Here is a 21,603-nt window from a genome sequence, read left to right as displayed (position 1 = left end):
AAGCAGATTTCTAGGCAAACTCTGCTTCTGCGGTTTAACAGACATAAGTGATATTAACCCACTGCAACTTCTTAAGTTCTTGAACTCCACAAGCTGGATTTGAGAGAAACAACAGACTTCTGGGTGGTTCTTGTTAAACTCGCCGCTTCAACCAACCAGCACGGATAGCTGACAAAAGCAAAGGCGCCCAAAAAAGACAAAGGAAGGCCCAAATGGGGAAGGTATGTCTGCACTTGGCTTGATTATATTACATTTGATCAGTTTGCCCAGACTGAAAAATGGCTTCAGTGCCCATATAAGATCAAAGGAAAGACTGATCTAAAAGTTGCAACTTAAATAAATCGCATAACTACTAATCTTTCTCTCCTTATATCGTCTAGAAATTAAACACAAGTCACCACTTTTGTGATTTTTTAGTACATAAGTATACAATAGGGTGGTCCTTAAAAATCAAATGAACGAATTTTTTCTGTCTCACCCCCTTAATCGGTAATACCACGGTCACAGATATCACATATAAATGTTGGTCCCGATTTGAGACGGTTAAGGCGTGTCACACAGGGGGCAAAGTACAGATTCCTCTATAGAGACTAAAAAAATTAAAACAAATTTGTTTCATCTAATACCCAAAATCGATATATACTATAAATTTTGGTCCCGATTGGAGTCGGTTAAGGCTTAAGTTCAGATTACCCTATAAAAACGTCTTAACCGTCTCCAATCGGGACCAAAATTTGTATGTGATATCTGTGACTATAGTAGCATCGACGTAGGGGTTGAGGCTTCCTACATTTAAGAACCACCCTAGTATACACATATGTATATTTATACTTGTAAATTGCCACATGTTCACATAAGGAAAGGTAAAATTAAATAATTTTTCAAAAAATAAAAAAAAAATTAAATGTGTATAAGCGGTATTTCTAATTAAGCAATACACTGTGCGCGTAAATAAATACAGTCACTTATATTTTAACTTACATTTACATAAATTCGATTAGAATCATTAGCTTAACTTATAAGTATTAAGGAACTTTGTTGAACTTCACTAAACTTTCGTATAATGACAAATACATTGTTTCAGGTAAGAAAAACAACGCCAATGTGCCCATGACCATGCCCAGCGCCCCTATGGCGAAGTAAAATCGGGGCTCCGCAAAATCGGCATAGAATAGTGTCAAGACCAAAGCCACTTGCAAAGCTTGCTCGCACACTACCAGCGTCGCCAAACACTTAGCTTTCACCGAAGTTGTGAATGCCTCTGCCATATAAACACTGGAAGCCAACGCGACACCAGCGCAAGCAAAAATCTGATAGCAGAACATCAAATAGACGACCAACTCAAATGTCAGATGCGGCAGTATAATTGTCGAAATTTCCGCGTAGATGTAGTGCAGCACGCCGCCCATGAGAAAGGCGCAGTTCCCAGAGAATAACAGTGAAATTACGGTGATCTTCCGTCGTCCATATTTGTCCACGCACAAAGCGCCCACTATGCTACCAAGCACACCACAAAGTGCCAGCAGATAAACACAATTCATGGTACATTTCAAGCCAGTCATGCTGGCCGTGATGAAGGTGCGATTGACTGGCAATGACAGCGTAATCGCACCGTAGCAACGCAGCAGCAGCACTTTTAATAACGGCACGGTGTTGCTCTTGCGCATTGCCATCCATATTGTTTGGCCGGCATCATATTCCAGCAGCTGCTTACATTCCTCGCACGTTTGTGTTACCTCAATGCTGGGGTAGGGCGCGCTTTGCAAACGCTTCATCACATATGTGGCGGCCAAATTACGTTGCTGCATCTTCAGCAGCACGGGCGATTCGAAGCGATAGAGAATGTTGAAGATGAGCGCAGACAATGCAATCACGATCGCTAAGAAGCCATGTAATTGATTAACGTGCAACGCATAACCGCTGATTGGTTCCATTACGAACCACAAGCGCGTACAGAGTAGTTGTAGACAGATGCCCAGCCAAAGGAAAATGCGTTCACTGGCAACCAATAAACCACGAATGTCTTTGTGTGCTACCTCACCGGCTGTCACAAGGCCTTGTATTTGATTGATGCCGTACGCACAACCTTCCATCAGGCAACTGCACAGCAGCGAGGCGAACCAAGTGGGAGCGCTGACAAAGAGAACGCCGCCGAGCAGAAGAAGCGCGCCACTTATGCACTGAAATATGAAAGTGAAAAGAAATACAAAAAATATTATCAGTACATATATGTACATATTTGGCTTATGAAAAGTCGATAAGACCAGAAAATATGATTGGATCATAAAATATATAAATTGCTTTGAATACTCGTACAAGTGCGAAAGTGTTAAATTTCAAGTGGCATTTTATCGAGTGCGAATAATTGTGCAAATATATAAATAGCAACGCTGATGTGTTTATGACTCTGTGATATAAAAAAAAATTATCTTGATATAACATCTGTACATTAGGATGCACCTCCAAAAAAAAGGTTCCGCTTATTCCACAGGAATTACACTACCTCCGCTAAAACATTTCGGAAAAATATTAACATCTACTACGTGAGCTACTCTAATTTGAAAATGCCTCTAAAAAATCTTATTATGTATTTTGATTCCGCTGATCTTTTGAGCCTAAACTCTTCTATCATCTGAGGTTATTTTTAGACAAAGTAGCTTTAAAATATAATACATTTTATATTTTCGATGGAAAAGCAGTACCGATTTTTTGTATGCAGATTGATGCCCCTAATATAAATATAAACACATAAATAAACAATAGCCAGATAAGGGAAATCGGGACTGCCTCAAAGTATGTGAAGATAATTATTTTGGAATCGATATCTACAATTGCTGAGATAGTACTGATCTTTTTCATAAAAATTTGTTTGTTATATGTGCATATGGTATGGGCTTTCGAATATGCATTTGCATTAGGGTGGTCCATAAATGGCAGAATTATAAGAAACGGGAAAAAGTAAAGCATGTTTTATAATTTAATTTGTTTTAAGATTTCTGAAGGGAAATATTCTTATTTGAAATTTGATTTTAACGATTTTGTAGTAATTCTACGAAAAAATTTAGTTTGGCTGTGTAAAATACATGGGAAACTCAAACCCCTGACGGCACAATTACAAGTTAAACAAATTTCAAAATATGGCTCTCCATTTTTTCGATATTCAGTTCTGAGGGTCGCTGGATAATTTTTTTTTTTTACCCCCCTAGTGTATGAATGATGGTACGTATGTACATAACGGGTGATTTTTTTGAGGTTAGGATTTTCATGCATTAGTATTTGACAGATCACGTGGGATTTCAGACATGGTGTCAAAGAGAAAGATGCTCAGTATGCTTTGACATTTCATCATGAATAGACTTACTAACGAGCAACGCTTGCAAATCATTGAATTTTATTACCAAAATCAGTGTTCGGTTCGAAATGTGTTTCGCGCTTTTTTATCGACAAATTTTGTTCAGCGATGAGGCTCATTTCTGGTTGAATGGCTTCGTAAATAAGCAAAATTGCCGCATTTGGAGTGAAGAGCAACCAGAAGCCGTTCAAGAACTGCCCATGCATCCCGAAAAATGCACTGTTTGGTGTGGTTTGTACGCTGGTGGAATCATTGGACCGTATTTTTTTCAAAGATGCTGTTGGACGCAACGTTACGGTGAATGGCGATCGCTATCGTTCGATGCTAACAAACTTTTTGTTGCCAAAAATGGAAGAACTGAACTTGGTTGACATGTGGTTTCAACAAGATGGCGCTACATGCCACACAGCTCGCGATTCTATGGCCATTTTGAGGGAAAACTTCGGAGAACAATTCATCTCAAGAAATGGACCGGTAAGTTGGCCACCAAGATCATGCGATTTGACGCCTTTAGACTATTTTTTGTGGGGCTACGTCAAGTCTAAAGTCTACAGAAATAAGCCAGCAACTATTCCAGCTTTGGAAGACAACATTTCCGAAGAAATTCGGGCTATTCCGGCCGAAATGCTCGAAAAAGTTGCCCAAAATTGGACTTTCCGAATGGACCACCTAAGACGCAGCCGCGGTCAACATTTAAATGAAATTATCTTCAAAAAGTAAATGTCATGGACCAATCTAACGTTACAAATAAAGAACCGATGAGATTTTGCAAATTTTATGCGTTTTTTTTAAAAAAAAAGGTATCAAGCTCTTAAAAAATCACCCGTTATATCTAGGCTTTCTCGATATCGTTACATATATTTAACAAGTTACTCCTAAGTTTAACAGATTGCCATTTATTCTGAATGCACTTTATACTTTTTTTACTGGAGTTTCCTATGAAAACCTATCAAGCCAATTTCAAATGATACTTCAAAAGTTCGCGCTGCTAGGCGTGTGGGAACAAATTTTCTCAGTATATTTTGAATAGGTTGTCATGCATAAGCCATTATAGGTACTTTAGGTTATTAGGTACGAAATGGAGTTACCAATTTCTTTCGATATTATGAGCTCACTCGGGTGCAAACCACTCTGGAATGATTTTTGGAAACGGTTTGACAATCGAGCGTAATCTTCTACTACTTAAAGTCGGACAGTAACGTAAAAGGTGTTGCACATTTTCTTCTATTTCTATATACTTACAACTATTATAATAGACCAGTGCATTCCCCTCTAGTCGTAGGCCAAGCTAACCAATTAAGTAGTCGCCCATAATAACGCAGGCTGCCTGACTGTCCGAGAAGATGCAGACTAGCTTTTTCTCTGTAGACACTGGGGTCTTGCCAACACATCCACCTGATACACACTCCTGTGGTCGGAGAGGCAAAAAGATGTTGTTAGCCTTATTTCAGGTGAAAAACAACTCCCGCTTCAAAAAAGTGTATGGATTTAGGAATTGAGTGAGAACTTAGATTCCCTCGATATATGTATGTATGGACCGGCTTCTTTAAGTTTTACTGCCGCAATAACAGCATCCTATTGAGAAATTAAGTCCAGTGCAATAGATGCAACAACGAGATTTGGACTTCTGTGGGCATGGAGCAAAGGGTTCGTATTATGCACAATTCCGTGTTTTAGACTTTGAAGACTTCTAAGCGCTGTTGATTTCATTGGTGCAGGCCGCCAAACTAAAACTCCATAGAGTATAGTTTAGCAAGCACCAGCACAAGATCGACAGATCCAAAACGTTTTAACAAAAGAATAGTCGAAGGGTGAAGCAATGGCCTTCACTGTAAATGTAAGGCGGAAGAGGCTACAGACTATTCGGCGTTACCTAGCAAGCATCGGGCGAAGGTGACCTGTGTAAGTGAAATATTTTTTTGCGGCTCTTTGCAGTTTCAGCTGGGTTGCCATTGCGCTTCAGCTTGCTGTAGAGAATTGCTTTTAAGAACTTAGCTTTATTTTCGCAAATTAAGCTGTTACCATCTTTTTACTTCCTAGTAAAGAGAAATAATTCAGTTTCAGCGGGGTTTACCATTCAATCACCCTTTTCGACTAGGCAACTAGTGAATTCAGGTAGGTCTCTATTATATTATAAAAAGTCTATGGAAACTTTCTCTGAACCACTGCTGCTACTTCGTCTGCATACGCAATACAACCCTTAGTTCTAAACTAACCAAGTTGAAGGTGAGCAGTTGGTGGGTGAGTCCAACCAGAGACTGTCTGTCTCAAGCGCATTCATAGATAGGTAATTGCGAGTAGTATTTAGTATGTTGTAAAAAGTAACGGCGATGTTGAGGAATGTTACTGGTGTGGAGTCCTTCATTTCAAATGATTGAGACAAAAAATTAAGCGCCATCTTCGGGAATCCACTTTTAAAGTAGGCATACTGGTCTTTGGATAAAATGGATGGGTTGGAGGAGAGTCTGATATAGGTTAGGAGTCCTTCATTTCAAATGATTCGTCAATTATTGAGACAAAAAATTAAGCGCCATCTTCGGGAATCCACTTTTAAAGTAGGCATACTGGTCTTTGGATAAAATGGATGGGTTGGTGGAGAGTCTGATATAGGTTTTAGAAATTCTCTCCACTGTTTTTAATAAACAAAATTTTAAAGCTTATTAGTTTAGTATGAGTGATTTTACCTGTCTTTGATATAGACACCATTATCATGATATAGCATAACTCTACACAGCTTATAAAGATGGTTTCCAACTATGGAGCTATACGTTCCAGACAAGGTTGTTAGTCAACTTGTTAGATATACTACATTTTAGGTCATCTATAATTAAATACGTTCCAATGTAGGCTGTTAGTCGACTTGTTAGATTTACTACATATCTGGTCAGTGAGATTTAGAGTTCTGGAAGATTGATATAGCCCACCTAATATTACTGTTGATTATGATTTCATTAATAGACTGTGTGTTGGCTTCCGTAAATTCTAATACTAATCTACAAATAAATGAAGCCATCCGGAACCCTCCCTCTATTTGAATGTATCTGCCATAAAATGTATACTGGAATATTTGATCTCATTCGGCGTTGTATTGAATATTTGCATCGACCCTCCTAACGTCCTGTATCTAGACATATGTACGTGCTCTATCATCTTCGAATATTTTTACTTACATGCGCAACATTCTTGCTAACGCGCTGCACAAATGCCGATGCCATAATTGCTCCAGCAGCCACACCAACAAACCAGGCTATTGTCAGGAGATGATAAGTTATTATGCTCTTTGCATTAACAGTTGGGGTTTCAAACACAGACCAAGCTAATTTCATGCCACCAGCCAAGAAAATAGCAGAAGCTGAAAGATAAAACTCAAGTTGAATAATTAGAGCTGTTTAAACATAAAATAGAAGCATTAAAAAATGTGTACGATCGGCAATACAATACCCTGCAAGAAAGTGTACTAGTTCAGAAATGGTACCGCAACTGGACTTCGGAGGTGGGTACTATTAAGATTCAGTTCAATATATGTTCGATGCAAACAGCTGTCAAATTTAACATTGCGTTCTTCCCCTTCATTGCCCCTTCTGCATAGCCTTGGGCTATTTCATAACCAGACAAAGTGAGCAGTTCAATGCCAATTTGAACTAAAGCAAATAGAAAAGGGGCATTTCAGCAGCACATAAGAGTAGCTTCAATTATAACATGCCACTCACAAAAGGTCACATTCACCTTCGCGCTGGTATTCCTGTCGAAAATGTTTAACCCTTGGATGGACAACCGGGCCGAAGTAGGCCGATTCTGAGTTTTAACATCCAATTCTTCTTATTTTTTCGGATATTCTTCTAAACTTTATGAATAATATAACAGAAAATGTGTTCCATGAGCCACAGCGAGCTTCTCCTCCGATTTGTGGCTTGCATCTTGATGTTGTCACATAAAGGGGAGGGACCTGTGCACAATTTTGCGCCGACTCCGAACGGTGCACAGTGCTGTAGCTCCATACAAAATGTGAAAAAAATATAATTATAGACGGATTAAAATGAATGCTAGTCAAATTGAGGACACTGAATTCAAAAATGTAATTTGGTTTTTGATACCTTTCATACTTTCTCTGTAAATGCAGTTTGAAGTTTTAAAATTTGGATTATTGTTGCATTTACATAGGTATGTAAATACATATAGTTCATTCCATTTTCTAAAGTGAGGTGTCGGTTTAGAGGGATTAGTCTGTAGATGAGCATTAAAGTTGTATTTATTTAAAAAAGGGTTGCCAGCTGTTAAAAAATTTAATTCAAATTATTTAATAAGTTAAATGAATTAGATTTTACAATATGGGTATCAATCGACATGGTTTTGAAAATACTTTACTTCTAAACTACACGTATAAGGGTTGCCACCTCTTTAAAAAATTAATTTCATTTTAATTAAGGGATTCCGGTTACTGAAATATGTATAATAACAGTATATTTACATACTGTAATAAAATAACAATACGATATCGTGACCCTTTCGTTTAATATTAATATTTTTATATTTCATATTCAAATTTTGAATAATTAAATTAAATTCGATTTGTAAACCGGTGGCGACCCTCTTCAAAATATTTGCAAGCTATGACCTTAAACCTCTTTCGTCTGACTCCCATATATGTGGTAATACAAATTTCAGTCACCTAGTTCCCTAAATTGAAATGGAATTTAATTTTTCAAACAGGTGGCAACCCTCTTACATGTAGTTAAGAAATCAACCCTCTCAAAACCCATTTCGATTGATACCCACCTTTTAATAATTCATATAACTTTTTAAATAACTTTAATAAAATTTTTTTTAACAGATGGCAGTATTTAAAAAAAATTATACCTTTATTACACATTTAAAGAACAATGCATTTAGTGTGCCTTCACATTTTTGAAAACCAAACCATTGGTGCAGATCTGATGGCATTAACAAAAAATTAAAAATTTATTTGATGCATCCGCATTATTTCGCAAAGTGGCAAATTTCTATTTTATTTTTCAACAGATCAAAGACCATACTTTTGATTTATGCAATAAAACAACACAATTTTACATGATTTTTAGATTTATTCATTTAAACTTTAGTTATGTATATGTATTTTGATTTTCAACAAAATAAATTCGCATTTAAAATATAGCGAGTCTAATAACCTATTTCCACCAAATGCTTAACTGCAGTTAAGAGCTCAGATAAGAATTTTAGCATGGGGTGATCGGTAAGATTTATTTCTTAATTTTCGCCTTTTTCCTTTCGTTTACTTCTACTTAATAAATGGAATTACCCTCTTCGAGTTGTAATCTCCTTTTTCCAATAAGCATAAACTACAGTTAAGGCTTGGTGGAAATCAGCTATAAACTACAAAATTCAAATTAAACAAAATAATAATTTTTTACAGTAATCTTAAGCAATTTTAAACGGAAAAATTAAAAATTTTACCTAATATCTCATAAGTTGTATTTTTGACAATTTTTCTTTCTTTCTTATACATTCGTCAAAATATACGAGATTTCTAATTTTAATGATTCTTAAATTCAAACAAAATAAAGTAGCCTGCTCAAAATTTGGTAACAGTATATGTATTAATAGATGGTAGTTGATAGGAGCAGTGCTTTATTTAGATTTAACTTCGTAGGAAATTCAAAAAGTCAGTGATTAATTAAACTTCCCTCGTATAATCATAAACCATGTTTGGGGTTAAAATGTTCGTATTACATTTTATATGAATATGTGCTTGCTGTACAATTGTATCAAGGATGCCAATGAAGGCACTATAGATGTACCTCAGCCATTGTCACCGACACAAAAAATTCCACTTATTCACTATTGTTGACTAATTAATCCACTTATTCGTTTTAAAAATCCGAATTGGTGCAGCTGTACCAAGGATGTCACAGAAGGGTCAATATAACCGGGAAGATGGAAATCACAAGATATTGGGCATCACAACTTCGTACATATTTTTGCTGTAAAACTTTTCTAATTACATAGTTCTCTCACCTGAGGTCATTGCCTGGAATTGCAATCGATAGCGACAAAATAAGCGCAGCCATGACATTTGACTCTCTTCCTCAATGGTTGGTAACAGAGGCATTGTCTGTTTTAAAGTATTGGCACACGTTCTGCCGGCTATAGCAAAGCTGGCACCTTTTTTGGTCGGAAATTTATCTATTTTGTTTATTATGGCATAAAACTTCGGTACACCTTAACCCTTGGCAGTTCAATTGGTCGCCATTATTTACGCGTTGACCGCTACGGGTGCCGCAGTGGATTACGCGCGAGCTGTTTCCATTACTACCCGTCCAAATTCAACAACAAATGAAAACAAACCGATATGCAATTTCAACAATGTTCAAACGTTTTAGACGCGTTAAAAACCACTATGTTCGCTTGCCGAAAATTTTGCGATTAGTGACCTCCTATATTGGTTAAATATTCGCTCGAATGGTCTTCCACTGATTGATGGCGCTAAACGGCTTTTCTGCAGCTAGTTTGTGTAAGTGATAAGATAATAAGAGTAAATATTTAGCAGAAATGGACATACATACATACATATATACAGGGCCGCCGAGAGAAAACTCGGGCGCCAGACTGAAAAATCACGGGCCCCTGTACATAAATTGTATTCGTTTAAAAGAATGTGATCAATTAATAGTTTTCCTATCCCCTGTAGCCTATAACGAAGATGCACTTCCTAGCGAAAATATTGAAAAATATTTGTTTTTATAAGGAATAATTTTTTTTTTATTAACATGTTAATTATAAATATAAGACAAGCTGATATAATTCAAAATCGGTTAACAAACTCAACACAAACATAAGCCTGTCATTATTTTATGATCAGTTAGCACTTTTTATATGATATTTTATGATATTTCAGGCCCCTTAAAAATCTGGGGCCCGGGGGAATCCCCTTTCAACCCGCTCCAGCCCTCTAGACGGGCCTGTATATGTACATGCATAATCTCACCTGTGCATATAATAATTTCAATATTGTCGAACGTCAACTTCCAGCAGCGATAAGATAAGTTCAATTGGATTAATATTGGGTTCGGCAATGCCACTGAGGCAAAATAATAAAACTTAGCCAAATTTTTTAGTTAAAAAATAGATTAGTTAAAAAATTTGTTTGTTATAGACTTATCTCTCTTCATACAAACGTCAATCTTTGGTCATTACAAACAGCCTGCGAGTAGAACTGGTATGACCTCAACCATAGAACATTACTCGAGTCACACCTTACAGTGGGATTTTTTAGGGCGTACTGGGAGGCCAAATCAACCTGGTAACTTGGTCAGTCAATTACGTGACAGATACTGTATATTCAGGTAATGACCTTTCGCGTGCTGTCTGGCACGGAAAAACGAACCCTTTTCCGCCAGAAAGTCGATGAGAGGCGAGAGGGACCAAATGAACCAAAAAATTTAGGGTCAAAAGGATTCAGGTGGATTTGTACATATTGGATCCACATTGGAAAACAGGCAACTACATCGTGATCTTAAAGTCCTAACCGTTGCAGAAGAAATCAAGCAAACATGCTGTCTCTTAAGATCTAAGGCTCGAAACCCACCCTAACCTACATATAAGAAAAATGGCATACATCCCAAATTTTTTCACCCAGCTGAAGAGAAAATTAACAAAAGATCTTCTTCGTTGAGTGTACACTTAATTCATGTTATAAATAAAATAATCTAAATCAGCATTCGATCACTATTTAATTTTTTTTCTTGAAAACAGCGACAATTATTATTATTACCGTTCACCGGAAATAATAATTACATGGTGCTAAAGTGAAAATTAACTTGTTAGGTGACCTAGTAGAGGTCGTAGATTTGGTCCAGTAGTTCACAAAAATCTGTTTCAACATTTCGTAACATCCTCGAATTATCAGAGCTTTTATCTTGATAAATATTGCCAGCAATTTGGTCTATGACTGCTACATTTTCATTTGCGCATTACATTTTCATTTCGTGGAGGCAATATTAATGATATTTTAATATAACAGCAAAAATTTTGCCGTTTTCTCTTAAAATATTTGTTATTATGTTCTTGTATGTAAAATAGCAAATTTTCTAAATTTTTTAAGTAATTAAATCTGGCAAAAATAGCCATCTTACAAATGCTTTTACCAAGATAAAAAATGCCCACACACAAATATTGCCTCTGATAAAATTTATATCTGGCAATAAAAATGACAGTTGGTAGGCAAAAACGTTTGCCTGCGGAGACGGGTCGTAAGACAAATGAAAGACAGATGGCAAGATAGTTCGAAAGACTTTTGTTATTCTAGCATAGCTCTCTCATTCACCACTCGTGGAAAAGTTAATTGGAGAATAAATCACTTGTACATCATCCGATTTCGAGTACTCAGAGGGAGGATTTTTTTATTTACATTTTTTTTATTTAGGTCTTTTAATTTTAAGATTTTATGGTTTTAAAAAGGAAAATATATATCTATTTTTTTAATTTAATTTAATTTCTATAAAGTGATTTTAATTTTTTTTTTCAATTAATTTTTTCTTTATTATCTAATTTTCTTTAAATGTTTTGATATTATTGCTTTAAAAAAGCATATTTTTTTAATTCCATTGAACTTATTTTATTTTATTTTTTTAATTAATTTTCTTTAAATGTTTCGATATTATTGTTTTAAAAAGAAGCATACTGTTTTAATTTCATTTAACTTATTTTATATTTTTTTAAATTAATTTTTTTAATTTTTTAGTTTAATTTTCTTTTGGTTTTTGGTTAAGATGATTTTTTCTTCTTCTAAGTTTTAAATTTTTGTGTTTTAAAATGATTTTTTTTTCATTTAATTTTTAAAAATATTTTTATTTATTTTTGCTTAATTTTAATTTAATTTAATTTTTTCAGCTTAACGCTCAGCGCTTATAAAAAACGCTTATAAAACTTAAAGCTTATAAGGGTAACAAATTTACAATCAGTCTAATACCTTTTGGAAATTTTTCAAATCGGACGATAACCATGCATACCTCCCACAGAACGGTAATTCATAGAAATACGAAAACTGCGATAAATCAGTCACTGACGAAACTATTTCATACAAAATCGATGTTAGCAATAATCTATTAGCAGTAAAATTATAAAAACTTTTGAAAAATGTCCCAAGCGCGCTGAACGGTTCAAAGTGAGCTGCTTTTCGGCTTCCTCGCCACTCCTGCTTGTTTAGAGTTAAAATTGTTGTAAACAGTGGGGGATTGGTTGGAAATTTTGTCTGAATATGTCATTGATTTCTCCTACGTTTTTTTGTGCTTCTCGACATTCTTACAACAGTCTCTTATTCAATTCATTATCAGGCCTTTACTTTAGCTTGCCTTTATAGTTTATTTTGACATGTTACATAGTTGACTTTTTTGCTCCCTCAATTCTGCTAATCGTTTTCTCCATTCAAATTCCGTATCGATTTTCAAGCATCTTTCGATTTCCGTTCACATTTTTCTATTTTCTTATCAACCCTCCAAGCCATTTAGTATGGAAGAACTGCTTTTGTTTAATTTTTTAATACAAAAGTTATAACATTCGACTGGTGTGGCATTTCATGTTGACCTCATTCGAAACTGGCTTATAATTTTCAGACACAGAGACCAGGCTATACTTTTTAAAGGTTTTTGGTGCGCTACATTTTAATCTCGAATCATATTTGCTGGATCACCTGAGGCTCTCGATGCACCTTTTCCTAATCATGCAAAAATACGTTGTTTTTTTTTGCTATATTTATTCGCCGTAAATTTTATTGCAAGTAAATATTTTTGGGAAACTCGATGTGGTATTTGAAAACATAAATTTTTTCTATTGAAAATACTTCTCTATTTTATAACTCATAAATGATTTTACAAATTTACAAAAATATCGTGAGGTAATAATTTTTTTGTTATAAAAGTTCGAGGACAAAAATGTCGCTCTTTCGGTGCACTGGCCCATGTATGACCGGTCGAGATTACAGAGTTACTTCTTCAGGTGTGGCAAATCCATCTTTGACCATATTTTCGCAATGCTACTAGCACTGAAAGAGGTTCTAAATAAGGGAATCGGCACATCGCCACAGACAAATATTAAGTCTCCCAAGTTTGCCCATATTTCAAAATGTCTCTACAATTCCGTTTCTTTAAAAAAAAAAATCAACTACGACTTCGACAAAACCTTACCAAACTGGCATCTCTGTCCATCATTTAATTGGTAGATAACGATTAGGTGCATAGATATATGTACATATATACATACATATGTACATATATCTTATCAGTTTTTTATTGTATTATAATTAAATCAATAACTTCTACTGAAGTGGATAAATCTGAATTAATTTTTCAGATTAATTTGTTAAGCAAAGAAGGAAAATTGATCGTTTGATATTTTTACTGAAGTTTGTCAATGAATTAATGCTTAAATTAAACTAAGTAAAGCAAACAAATTCACACATGCCTATAAGTAAACAAAAAAAAAATATTTAATAAACATTTATAAGTTTGTACAATGTACATACCTCTTATAGTCTAGTAAAATTGGCATTGAGGTACTAAATTAATTCACCGTGGATAAAAAATACTTATTCGATGGATAACAAGTAAAGAAGTCTAAGTTCGGGCAAAACCGAACATTAAACAGGTGGCAGCCCTCTTCAAAAGTATGTTTAAGCTCAAACTTTGTTATCTAAAATGCTTCATTTCAAAAATAGAGTAATGTTGGATAGAGCTTTTATGAGGCCAGCACAATCGATCTATATACATAGGTCGTTTTTATTCCCTCAAATAGTAATAATAATAACTACTCAGTCTAATAATAGCAACAATTAACTTAATAAAGGTATGTGCCAGCATTATAAAATAGTTCATAAAACACTCGAAAAATTGGTTTATTAAAAATTTATATTACCAATGCGTATTTGTAAAATATTTAGATATGTAGTTTTATCGATAAGTAAAACATATTTTGATATATTTTTTAAATTTTGGTATATGTACAGAAAAAGTAGTAAGTGGCAGTGTTATTTCGATTAGGGGTCGGAAACTATCGCACCATCGAAAGTGTGTGATAGTTTTCATTTGAATTATGAGTGTATTTCTTAAATTTGGCATTGAAATTAAAAACTCAAGACCCTTTTTATTTTTTAAATATTTATTGTTGTATATTTTTCGAGCTCAAGGCCACATGAAAATCAAAACACAATTTTTGGGGGGCAAAACGAAATATACTTGTTAATTGTTTTAATATATTTTTAATTCAATCATTTTTACGCTAATAACGATTTTCAGCAAACTTTTCGATTATTTCCTCGTGAATCAACTCGCGGTTTTCGGTAACGAGTTTTCTATGGACGCTCATGAGGCATAGTCCAGAAAGCCTTTCTTCTCCTGTTGTGCTTCTGAGCCAGGTTTCTACTCTACGAAGTGTACTAAACGATCGCTCCACAGTCACTGTAGTGCATGTAAAAGCACTCAAAATGGAAATACCCCTTTCTATCGCTGTTAGATATTCGTTTTCTTCTTTAAATAGATCTACAATTTCAACATATTTCAAATCTTCTTCGGAAAAGTTCTTTTTCTTCCATAAATTGTACCAAAGAATGAGTTCACTTCCCATACCTAGACCATAGATCTGTTGAAAATATTTCGAGTTCTTTTGTACCTTTTCACTAGAACATTTAATAGAATACAATGGGTGCAATATAGACAGCGAAAAAGCTGGATTATTTTCATCAGAAGAGCGTAGTTGTAAAGAGACCGTTAGTGAATCCAGATACGGTATTATTATAGACCGTCGCCAGTACTCATTTTCATTGAAAGATGGGGTTTACTTCATTTTTTTTTTTGTTTACCTGCTTCCTAGATCGGCTGTAAACATACGAGATTTTTTAATTAACTCCGAAGTTACTCCTTCTGCATTCCTTCGATTATTCTTAACCACCTCCAAAATATTTTCAATATGCTGATCAACGGCGATGAGGTCTATTGTCTTCGTTTGCAAAATGTTTCCTGTAGATTCCAGAAACATTGAAAATTTACAGGCTAACCTAATATTCGCGGCTTGCGTTTTGGTACGCATGCCGTCGAATTTGTTTTTTTGCGTCACCCGAAATTGACTTGCATGCGTTTGCATTTGATTTCATTGAGCGAAACGTCAAATCAAAATGTCACGCGGAACAAAAATTGAAAATTGAGTTAGCTTCATACGCACGCCGTTCAATTTCGGTTGATCTCATACAAGTTGCATGTGCATGAGAAATTTTTGACAATAAATTGGCGGCGTGCGTGAATATTAGGTTAGCCTGTTAGTAATTTTCATCCAAGCAACTTCCAACTTCAACTTTCCAACTTTCTTGCGGAAAAGTTTACCTGAATTGACAACTTTTCTACAGCTTTCACAACTTCAGGAAAATTTTTTTTGAAAATTTCCTGATTGCCTTATATTTTTCCGACCATCTTGTTTCACAGAAACGTGATATATCAGGAGTATAATTCTTGCGTGTTATTGATTTGCGAAAAAAGTGTATCACATCTTTTAAGGTAGAAATAGTACTTCTTATTTCTGGAACCTCGTTTAAGTCATTCACAACAAGATTTAACAGAATAGGAAGTGTTTTCCTCGTTGGGGTTTCCATCCTGTTTATCACAGAATGGTAAGAAAAACTCAAATGGGTGTTTGATTCAATTCTATACACGGTTAAAAATTTCGGTTTTAATTTTAAACTTTTTGGACTACATATATGACCAAACTAAATTCAGTTTCAAATACAAACCTTCCAAGTTTAAAAAAAAGAGAGCACATATGTTGCGTTTAGAATTTAAACAATTCGGTTTAAATTTTAAACCCAAACATTTTCATAATTAAGAATAAAAAAAAAAAAACAATCTTAAATTTCATGCTCCGTCTGGTTGGGACTGAACCCGGACAGCCTTGGTAGCAACCAATTGTATCAAGCATCTTTGCACACTCAGCTACAGCCATGCATGTAAATGTGCTTTCATGTGTTGAGTTTGAATCAACACCACATTTCGCTGTGCAAACATATTCTATTTCGGTTTAGATTTTAAACCAAATTTTCTATATATGAAACCTAGAAACTAGAATTAAAACATTTTGGTTTGATTTTTAAACCACGAACTTTTTGGGCTAAAATTTAAACCAGAATATATTAAAAATTGCGTAAAACTATTGACTGGTTTACAAAGTAGACTATAAAAGTTTAAAAAAGGCAGTAGCGGTTTAAAAATTAGACCCTACCTGGCTACGCCCTTGGCTTTGTGCACTAGTTGTAGGTGTAACTCAAGGATCTTGATCTGCAGCTCTATGTTTTTCGCATATCCGCTGCACCTCGTCCTCTACTATTTTGACAGTTTCTGGAATATTTAGCTTGAATAGGTACCATCTTTTTAAATGCGCCGATCCAAGATGGTCGCTATTCTTGCCGCTGATCGGTGTACGTATTGTATGTATAACCTTTTCGTCAGCCCACCAAATAAAAGAGCGCATAATGATTACGATTGTCTGAAATCATCGATAGTGCTATTGATTGATTCCAACCTCTAATTTCGATAGCTGTACACTTAGGTCTCTTTTTATGCGGTACATGCGTTCCTCAGAAAGCCGCATAAAAAAAAATCCGCATAAAAAAGTTCTTTACTTTCATACCAAAACAGGGGATGCGTTCAAGCATTTTAAAAAACTGCATAAATTCAGATACTCGATGTAAAAAATTCTAGAAAACCGCATAAAAAAATCCAGTGAGGCATTATTGAGCAAAAAAAACTATTTATTTCTTCACTTCAACACTTATTATTCCATGTAAAACCGAACATTAATGAAATAAATAAAATTTTATCTGTATTTTAACCAAAAAATAAAAATAAAAATACCACAATAAATACATGAATTATGTAAGAATACATAAAAAAAAAAAATTTAGAAAAAAAAAGGTTTTTTTCTTAACAGCGGTCGCCCCTCGGCAGGCAATGGCAAACCTCCGAGTGTATTTCTGCCATGAAAAACAGCTTCTCGTAAAAATACAATCGCCGTTCGGAGTCGGCTTAAAACTGTAGGTCCCTCCCCTTTGTGTGACAACATCAAGGCGCACACCACAAATTGAAGGAGAAGCTCCACTTCTGTGTAAGCGCCAATCTATTATTATTATTATTATGTAAGAATACAAAAACAAATTATTTATCAGAAGCATTGTCTTTTACACACTGAAAAAAGTAATAAAAACTCTCAAAAAAGCAAAATCGCTACTGCAAAATAATGGTCAAACCAAACCAAACCAAACCAAAACCGCATAAATTCAAATCCGCATAAAAAAAATCCGCATAAAAAGACCCCTAGGTGTACTTTACATTTCACTGGGAACATAAACATACACACACACACATTCGCTTACATTGTTCCAAAGAATTTTAGACACCCTGCTTCATTAAAAAAAAGGTTGTTGCCATGGTTAAAAAGCTTTCAGCCAGTTTGGCATTATTTGCTACAGATGTCGCCAAAACACAAGTATACATGTATGTATATCAGTGTTGCCAGTGGACTACTTGGACCTAGATTTAAATTATGTTCACGTTGACTATAAACTCGAGTTTAACGTTTTGAGTTTACGAACAACTGTCAAGTGTTCTCATTGGTGTATTTAAGAAACCCAGAGTTTAATTTGAAATTTTTTTGTTTACTTTATATTATCACATTTAGATTTAGACAGAAATAATCCGAAGTATTCGTGGTCTTGAATACCAACCGTTTAGCTATAAAAAAAAATTAAAAAATGTGGCTCGATAGAACTTTTCATACTGATTTCAACCATACCAAGATTATTTGAACAAATAAAAACCAAAGCCAATATAAGAGGTTCAAATTATATCTATTATACTCATAATATCTCAGAAATTACTTGACCGATCACAAAGTGATTGAAGCGAATTTAAAGATAATGTAAATACCTTTTACGCGACGTGAAAACAATCCGTTTTAAAACAAATTTTAAATAAACGCCATTAAATAAAATATATTTACATATTTTGTGGTTATTCGGTATTTCTGACTAAAAAATATAAAAAAAAACGGAGAAAATTATATACACCAAGTGAAAGGCCCCCTTATTACCTTTATTTTGACGTCATTAATAGGTTATGTTGTTCAGAAGATATTAATATTTGAAAAAATTAAAAAATCTAACTTTAACCATTGATCCCTTCTTTATTTTTTACTTCGGGCAAATAATTTTGGTAGGGTTGAAATCAGCCCAAAAGTTCCATCGAGTCACATTTTTGGTTTTGGCATAGATAGATTGATGATATTCTAGATTTATGTGCACGGAACGAACTCGGACTGCCTATATCTGATTATATCCTGCAGTACGGGAACAAAAAAACAGAAAAAGGGTTGCATTTCCATAAACTTCAAATACATGTGGTGTTTAAGGAGAGTTTAACGAAAATCGTTTGTATGGTAAACTCCAAAATCGCCCACAAAGCCATTAACTCGAAGCTCAACGTGAACATAACTGTTATTTTCGGCGTTAAGATATAGAAATTTGCGTTTAGCTGTTAGCTATTTTTTAGCTTTTTTTAAATCGACTTGGCTATTTTAGCTAAAATTTTTTTATAATTTCCCATTTTTACACAGAATTTTGAATTTTTTGTGAATATCAAATAGTGCAAAAATTGGTATTCTGACGTGCCTAATCTCTTTTTAACAAACTTCAAAAAAAGGAGGAGGTTATCAATTCGTCGGAATATTATTGTTTTTTTTTTTTGTTTATTTATTTCAACCCTCTAACCTTTATAACCGTCTGAAGACGGTCTTTGCTTGTTTGCAAATAAATATAACTGAAATAAGATGGCAATATAAAAACCAAAACCACGGCTTTAAGTGATCATGATCAAACTAATATGCTCTATGTATTCTACATATATGTTGAGCCCACGGCTCAGTTAAAGTTGTGGGCAGCGTTGCCGTTTTACTTAAATTTAAGCAAAATCGATTTTTTTTTTTCTCCTGTTAAAAAGTTACATTTTTCTTCGTTTTGCTAATTTTTTTAATTAAAATATTCAAAAAGGATAATTTCTTCAAAAATTCATTGCTGACTATGAATCAATTTTGAATAAATTTTTTAATTTTATTTTAGGATCCCGTATAAAGTTCCACGAAATTTTTTCGGTCGCGGCAACCAACTATTTATTTTCATAATTCCGCGCTCAAACTGAACTAAACAAAAATTATAACAAAAACAATAACTGTTTCAAACCAATGGTTTACGACATCATATTTGTTATTTTATTACAAATATATACATTGTCAATCACTGATTTGTTCTGATTATATTCCTTTTAAATTACTGGCTCTTAAATTAACTCATAAATGCTTTAACTCTTCACTTATTTCTTGCTAAATATGCCCAATTTTTTCTTTTGCCTGAAACCCATATTGGTATATTTATGTACATATTTCCGTTACCTTATTCCCTTAATTAAAGTGAATTTGATTTTTTAAATGTGGCAACCCTTCAACGTGTCGTTTAGAAGTAAAGCATTTTCAAACCCCTTTAATTGGATACCCATATTGTAATATCTAATTCATTTAACATATTTAATAATTTTAATAGAATCTAAACCAGATTAGTATGGTCTCTGAGACACTACCTGTCCGATGTAAAAAGAATTCTCGAAATCGGTTGACGTGGTCCAAAGTTATGCGGTAACATACATACAAAAAAAATATTCCGACGAACTGAAAACCTGCTCCTTTTTTGGAAGTCGGTTAATAAGAAGAAAAAATTTTTCAATAGAAAAGAAAACGCCACGGCCGCTGTGGTGTAGTGGTAAGCAGTGCGCGCTTCCACTCCGCACGGCCTAAGTTCAAGCCCTGGTCAAAGCAACATCGCAAAAAATGTCGAAAAAAGGTTGTTTCTGAACAGCGGTCGCCCCTCGGTCGCCAATTGCAAACTTCCGAGTGTATTTCTGCCCCAAAAAACAGCTTCTCATAAAAATACAATCGCCGTTCGGAGTCAGCGTAAAACTGTAGGCCCCTCCCCTTTGTGTGACAACATCAAGGCTCATGCCACAAATCGGAGGAGAAGCTCGGCCAAACACTAACATATGTTTAAGTGCCAATCCATTATTATTAAACATGACTTGTAATATAAAACATAGCTACGTATAACGACAGTTTCCTTTGATAAACAAAAATAATTTTTAATGAATTTATTAGCCTCTGTTTTTGTGATTTATTTATTGAGTGGTGTAAAGCTAGCTACGTATAATCCTTGTTAACCAAAAATAATGTAATGAATTATTAGTCTTCTATTTGTGATTTATTTAAATAAAACATGTGACTTTTTGTTGAAACATTTGGCTGAGATTTCCTATAATGGACCATTTCCTATATCACCCAAAGTATTACGAATTTTTTAATGAAATTCGGAGGGGGTGTTGAGGAGGTGCTCATTGACCGATATCATCAACATTTTGTGTACAAATGCTAATAGTTTTTAAGTTATTCGTTGTTAAAATTTCCCCACTGCTTCACAATTATTTTTTTATAAACACTGCACTAATCACTTTTCTTTTTGTTAATACACCATCTTTTCTTCATAAACAAATGGATGCACATCTTTTTTCACTAAATATTTAGCCATTAATGCTTATAAAAGTGTTCTTAAAATATTTTTCTATTCACAAAGAATAGTAAACACACAATTGTTCAGCGATGGCCGCCATGAATGAGGTGCCATATCGTTGAAAATGTTAATAGTTCTTTTTAGCCAAAAATACTTTGTGATGCATTACGGGATTGAAGGCTAAAAGGAAAATATTAATTTTACGGTCTTATTTATGCACATATATTTAATTAATTTTCGCCTGCGGCGCTTTTTTCTAAAAAATCCAATACTTCCATATATCTTGAAAATTTTTAATAAAAAATCGCGCGATTTTTTATTACAAATTTTCGCCTGCGTCTCTTTTTTCTAAAAAATCCAATACTTCCATATATCTTGAAAATTTGTAATAAAAAATCGCGCGATTTTTTATTACAAATTTTCGCCTGCGGCGCCTTTTTCTAAAAAATCCAATATTTCCATATATCTTGAAAATTTTTAATAAAAAATCGCGCGATTTTTTTTTACAAATTTTCGCCTGCGGCGCTTTTTTCTAAAAAATCCAATACTTCCATATATCTTGAAATGATTGATGATACGAGGCCATATATTCTCTTCGGTGTGTTTTTATGGCTGG

The 21,603-nt window shown here is 34.3% G+C and overlaps 2 protein-coding genes across 2 annotated transcripts in view; both read right to left on the bottom strand.

Annotated features, from left to right (window-relative positions):
* Positions 1-838: 838 nt before the first annotated feature.
* On the bottom strand, positions 839-9,458 carry LOC118746399. The gene is made up of 3 exons (XM_036480259.1): positions 9,365-9,458; positions 6,523-6,704; positions 839-2,180 (listed from the first exon to the last, which is right to left on the bottom strand). Exons 1-3 carry the CDS (start codon positions 9,456-9,458, stop codon positions 1,026-1,028), a joined length of 1,431 nt encoding a protein of 476 aa, XP_036336152.1. The 3' UTR covers positions 839-1,025.
* A 4,339-nt stretch (positions 9,459-13,797) lies between these two features.
* Positions 13,798-21,603, bottom strand: part of LOC118746480 — a 41,505-nt gene continuing 33,699 nt past the window's right edge. The window contains exon 4 of the mRNA XM_036480329.1: positions 13,798-13,807. Within this exon, the coding sequence (XP_036336222.1) occupies positions 13,798-13,807 (10 nt within the window). The remainder of the gene's footprint in view (positions 13,808-21,603) is intronic.

Source organism: Rhagoletis pomonella, unplaced genomic scaffold (assembly GCF_013731165.1).
Source record: "Rhagoletis pomonella isolate Grant_MI unplaced genomic scaffold, Rhpom_1.0 Rhpom_scaffold_00010, whole genome shotgun sequence".
Taxonomy (NCBI): Eukaryota; Metazoa; Arthropoda; class Insecta; order Diptera; family Tephritidae; genus Rhagoletis; species Rhagoletis pomonella.
Note: the sequence above shows the minus strand (reverse complement) of the source record. Positions and strands in the feature narration are given on the sequence as shown.

What these genes read in the sequence shown, in the direction of transcription:
- LOC118746399 (XM_036480259.1), bottom strand. Translation starts at nt 9,458, where the DNA reads ATGCCTCTGTTACCAACCATTGAGGAAGAGAGTCAAATGTCATGGCTG. An exon ending in ATTCCAGGCAATGACCTCAG is followed by an intron (nt 6,705 to 9,364) that starts GTGAGAGAACTA and finishes TTTATCTTTCAG; the next exon opens with CTTCTGCTATTTTCTTGGCT. An exon ending in TTAGCAAGAATGTTGCGCAT is followed by an intron (nt 2,181 to 6,522) that starts GTAAGTAAAAAT and finishes TTCATATTTCAG; the next exon opens with TGCATAAGTGGCGCGCTTCT.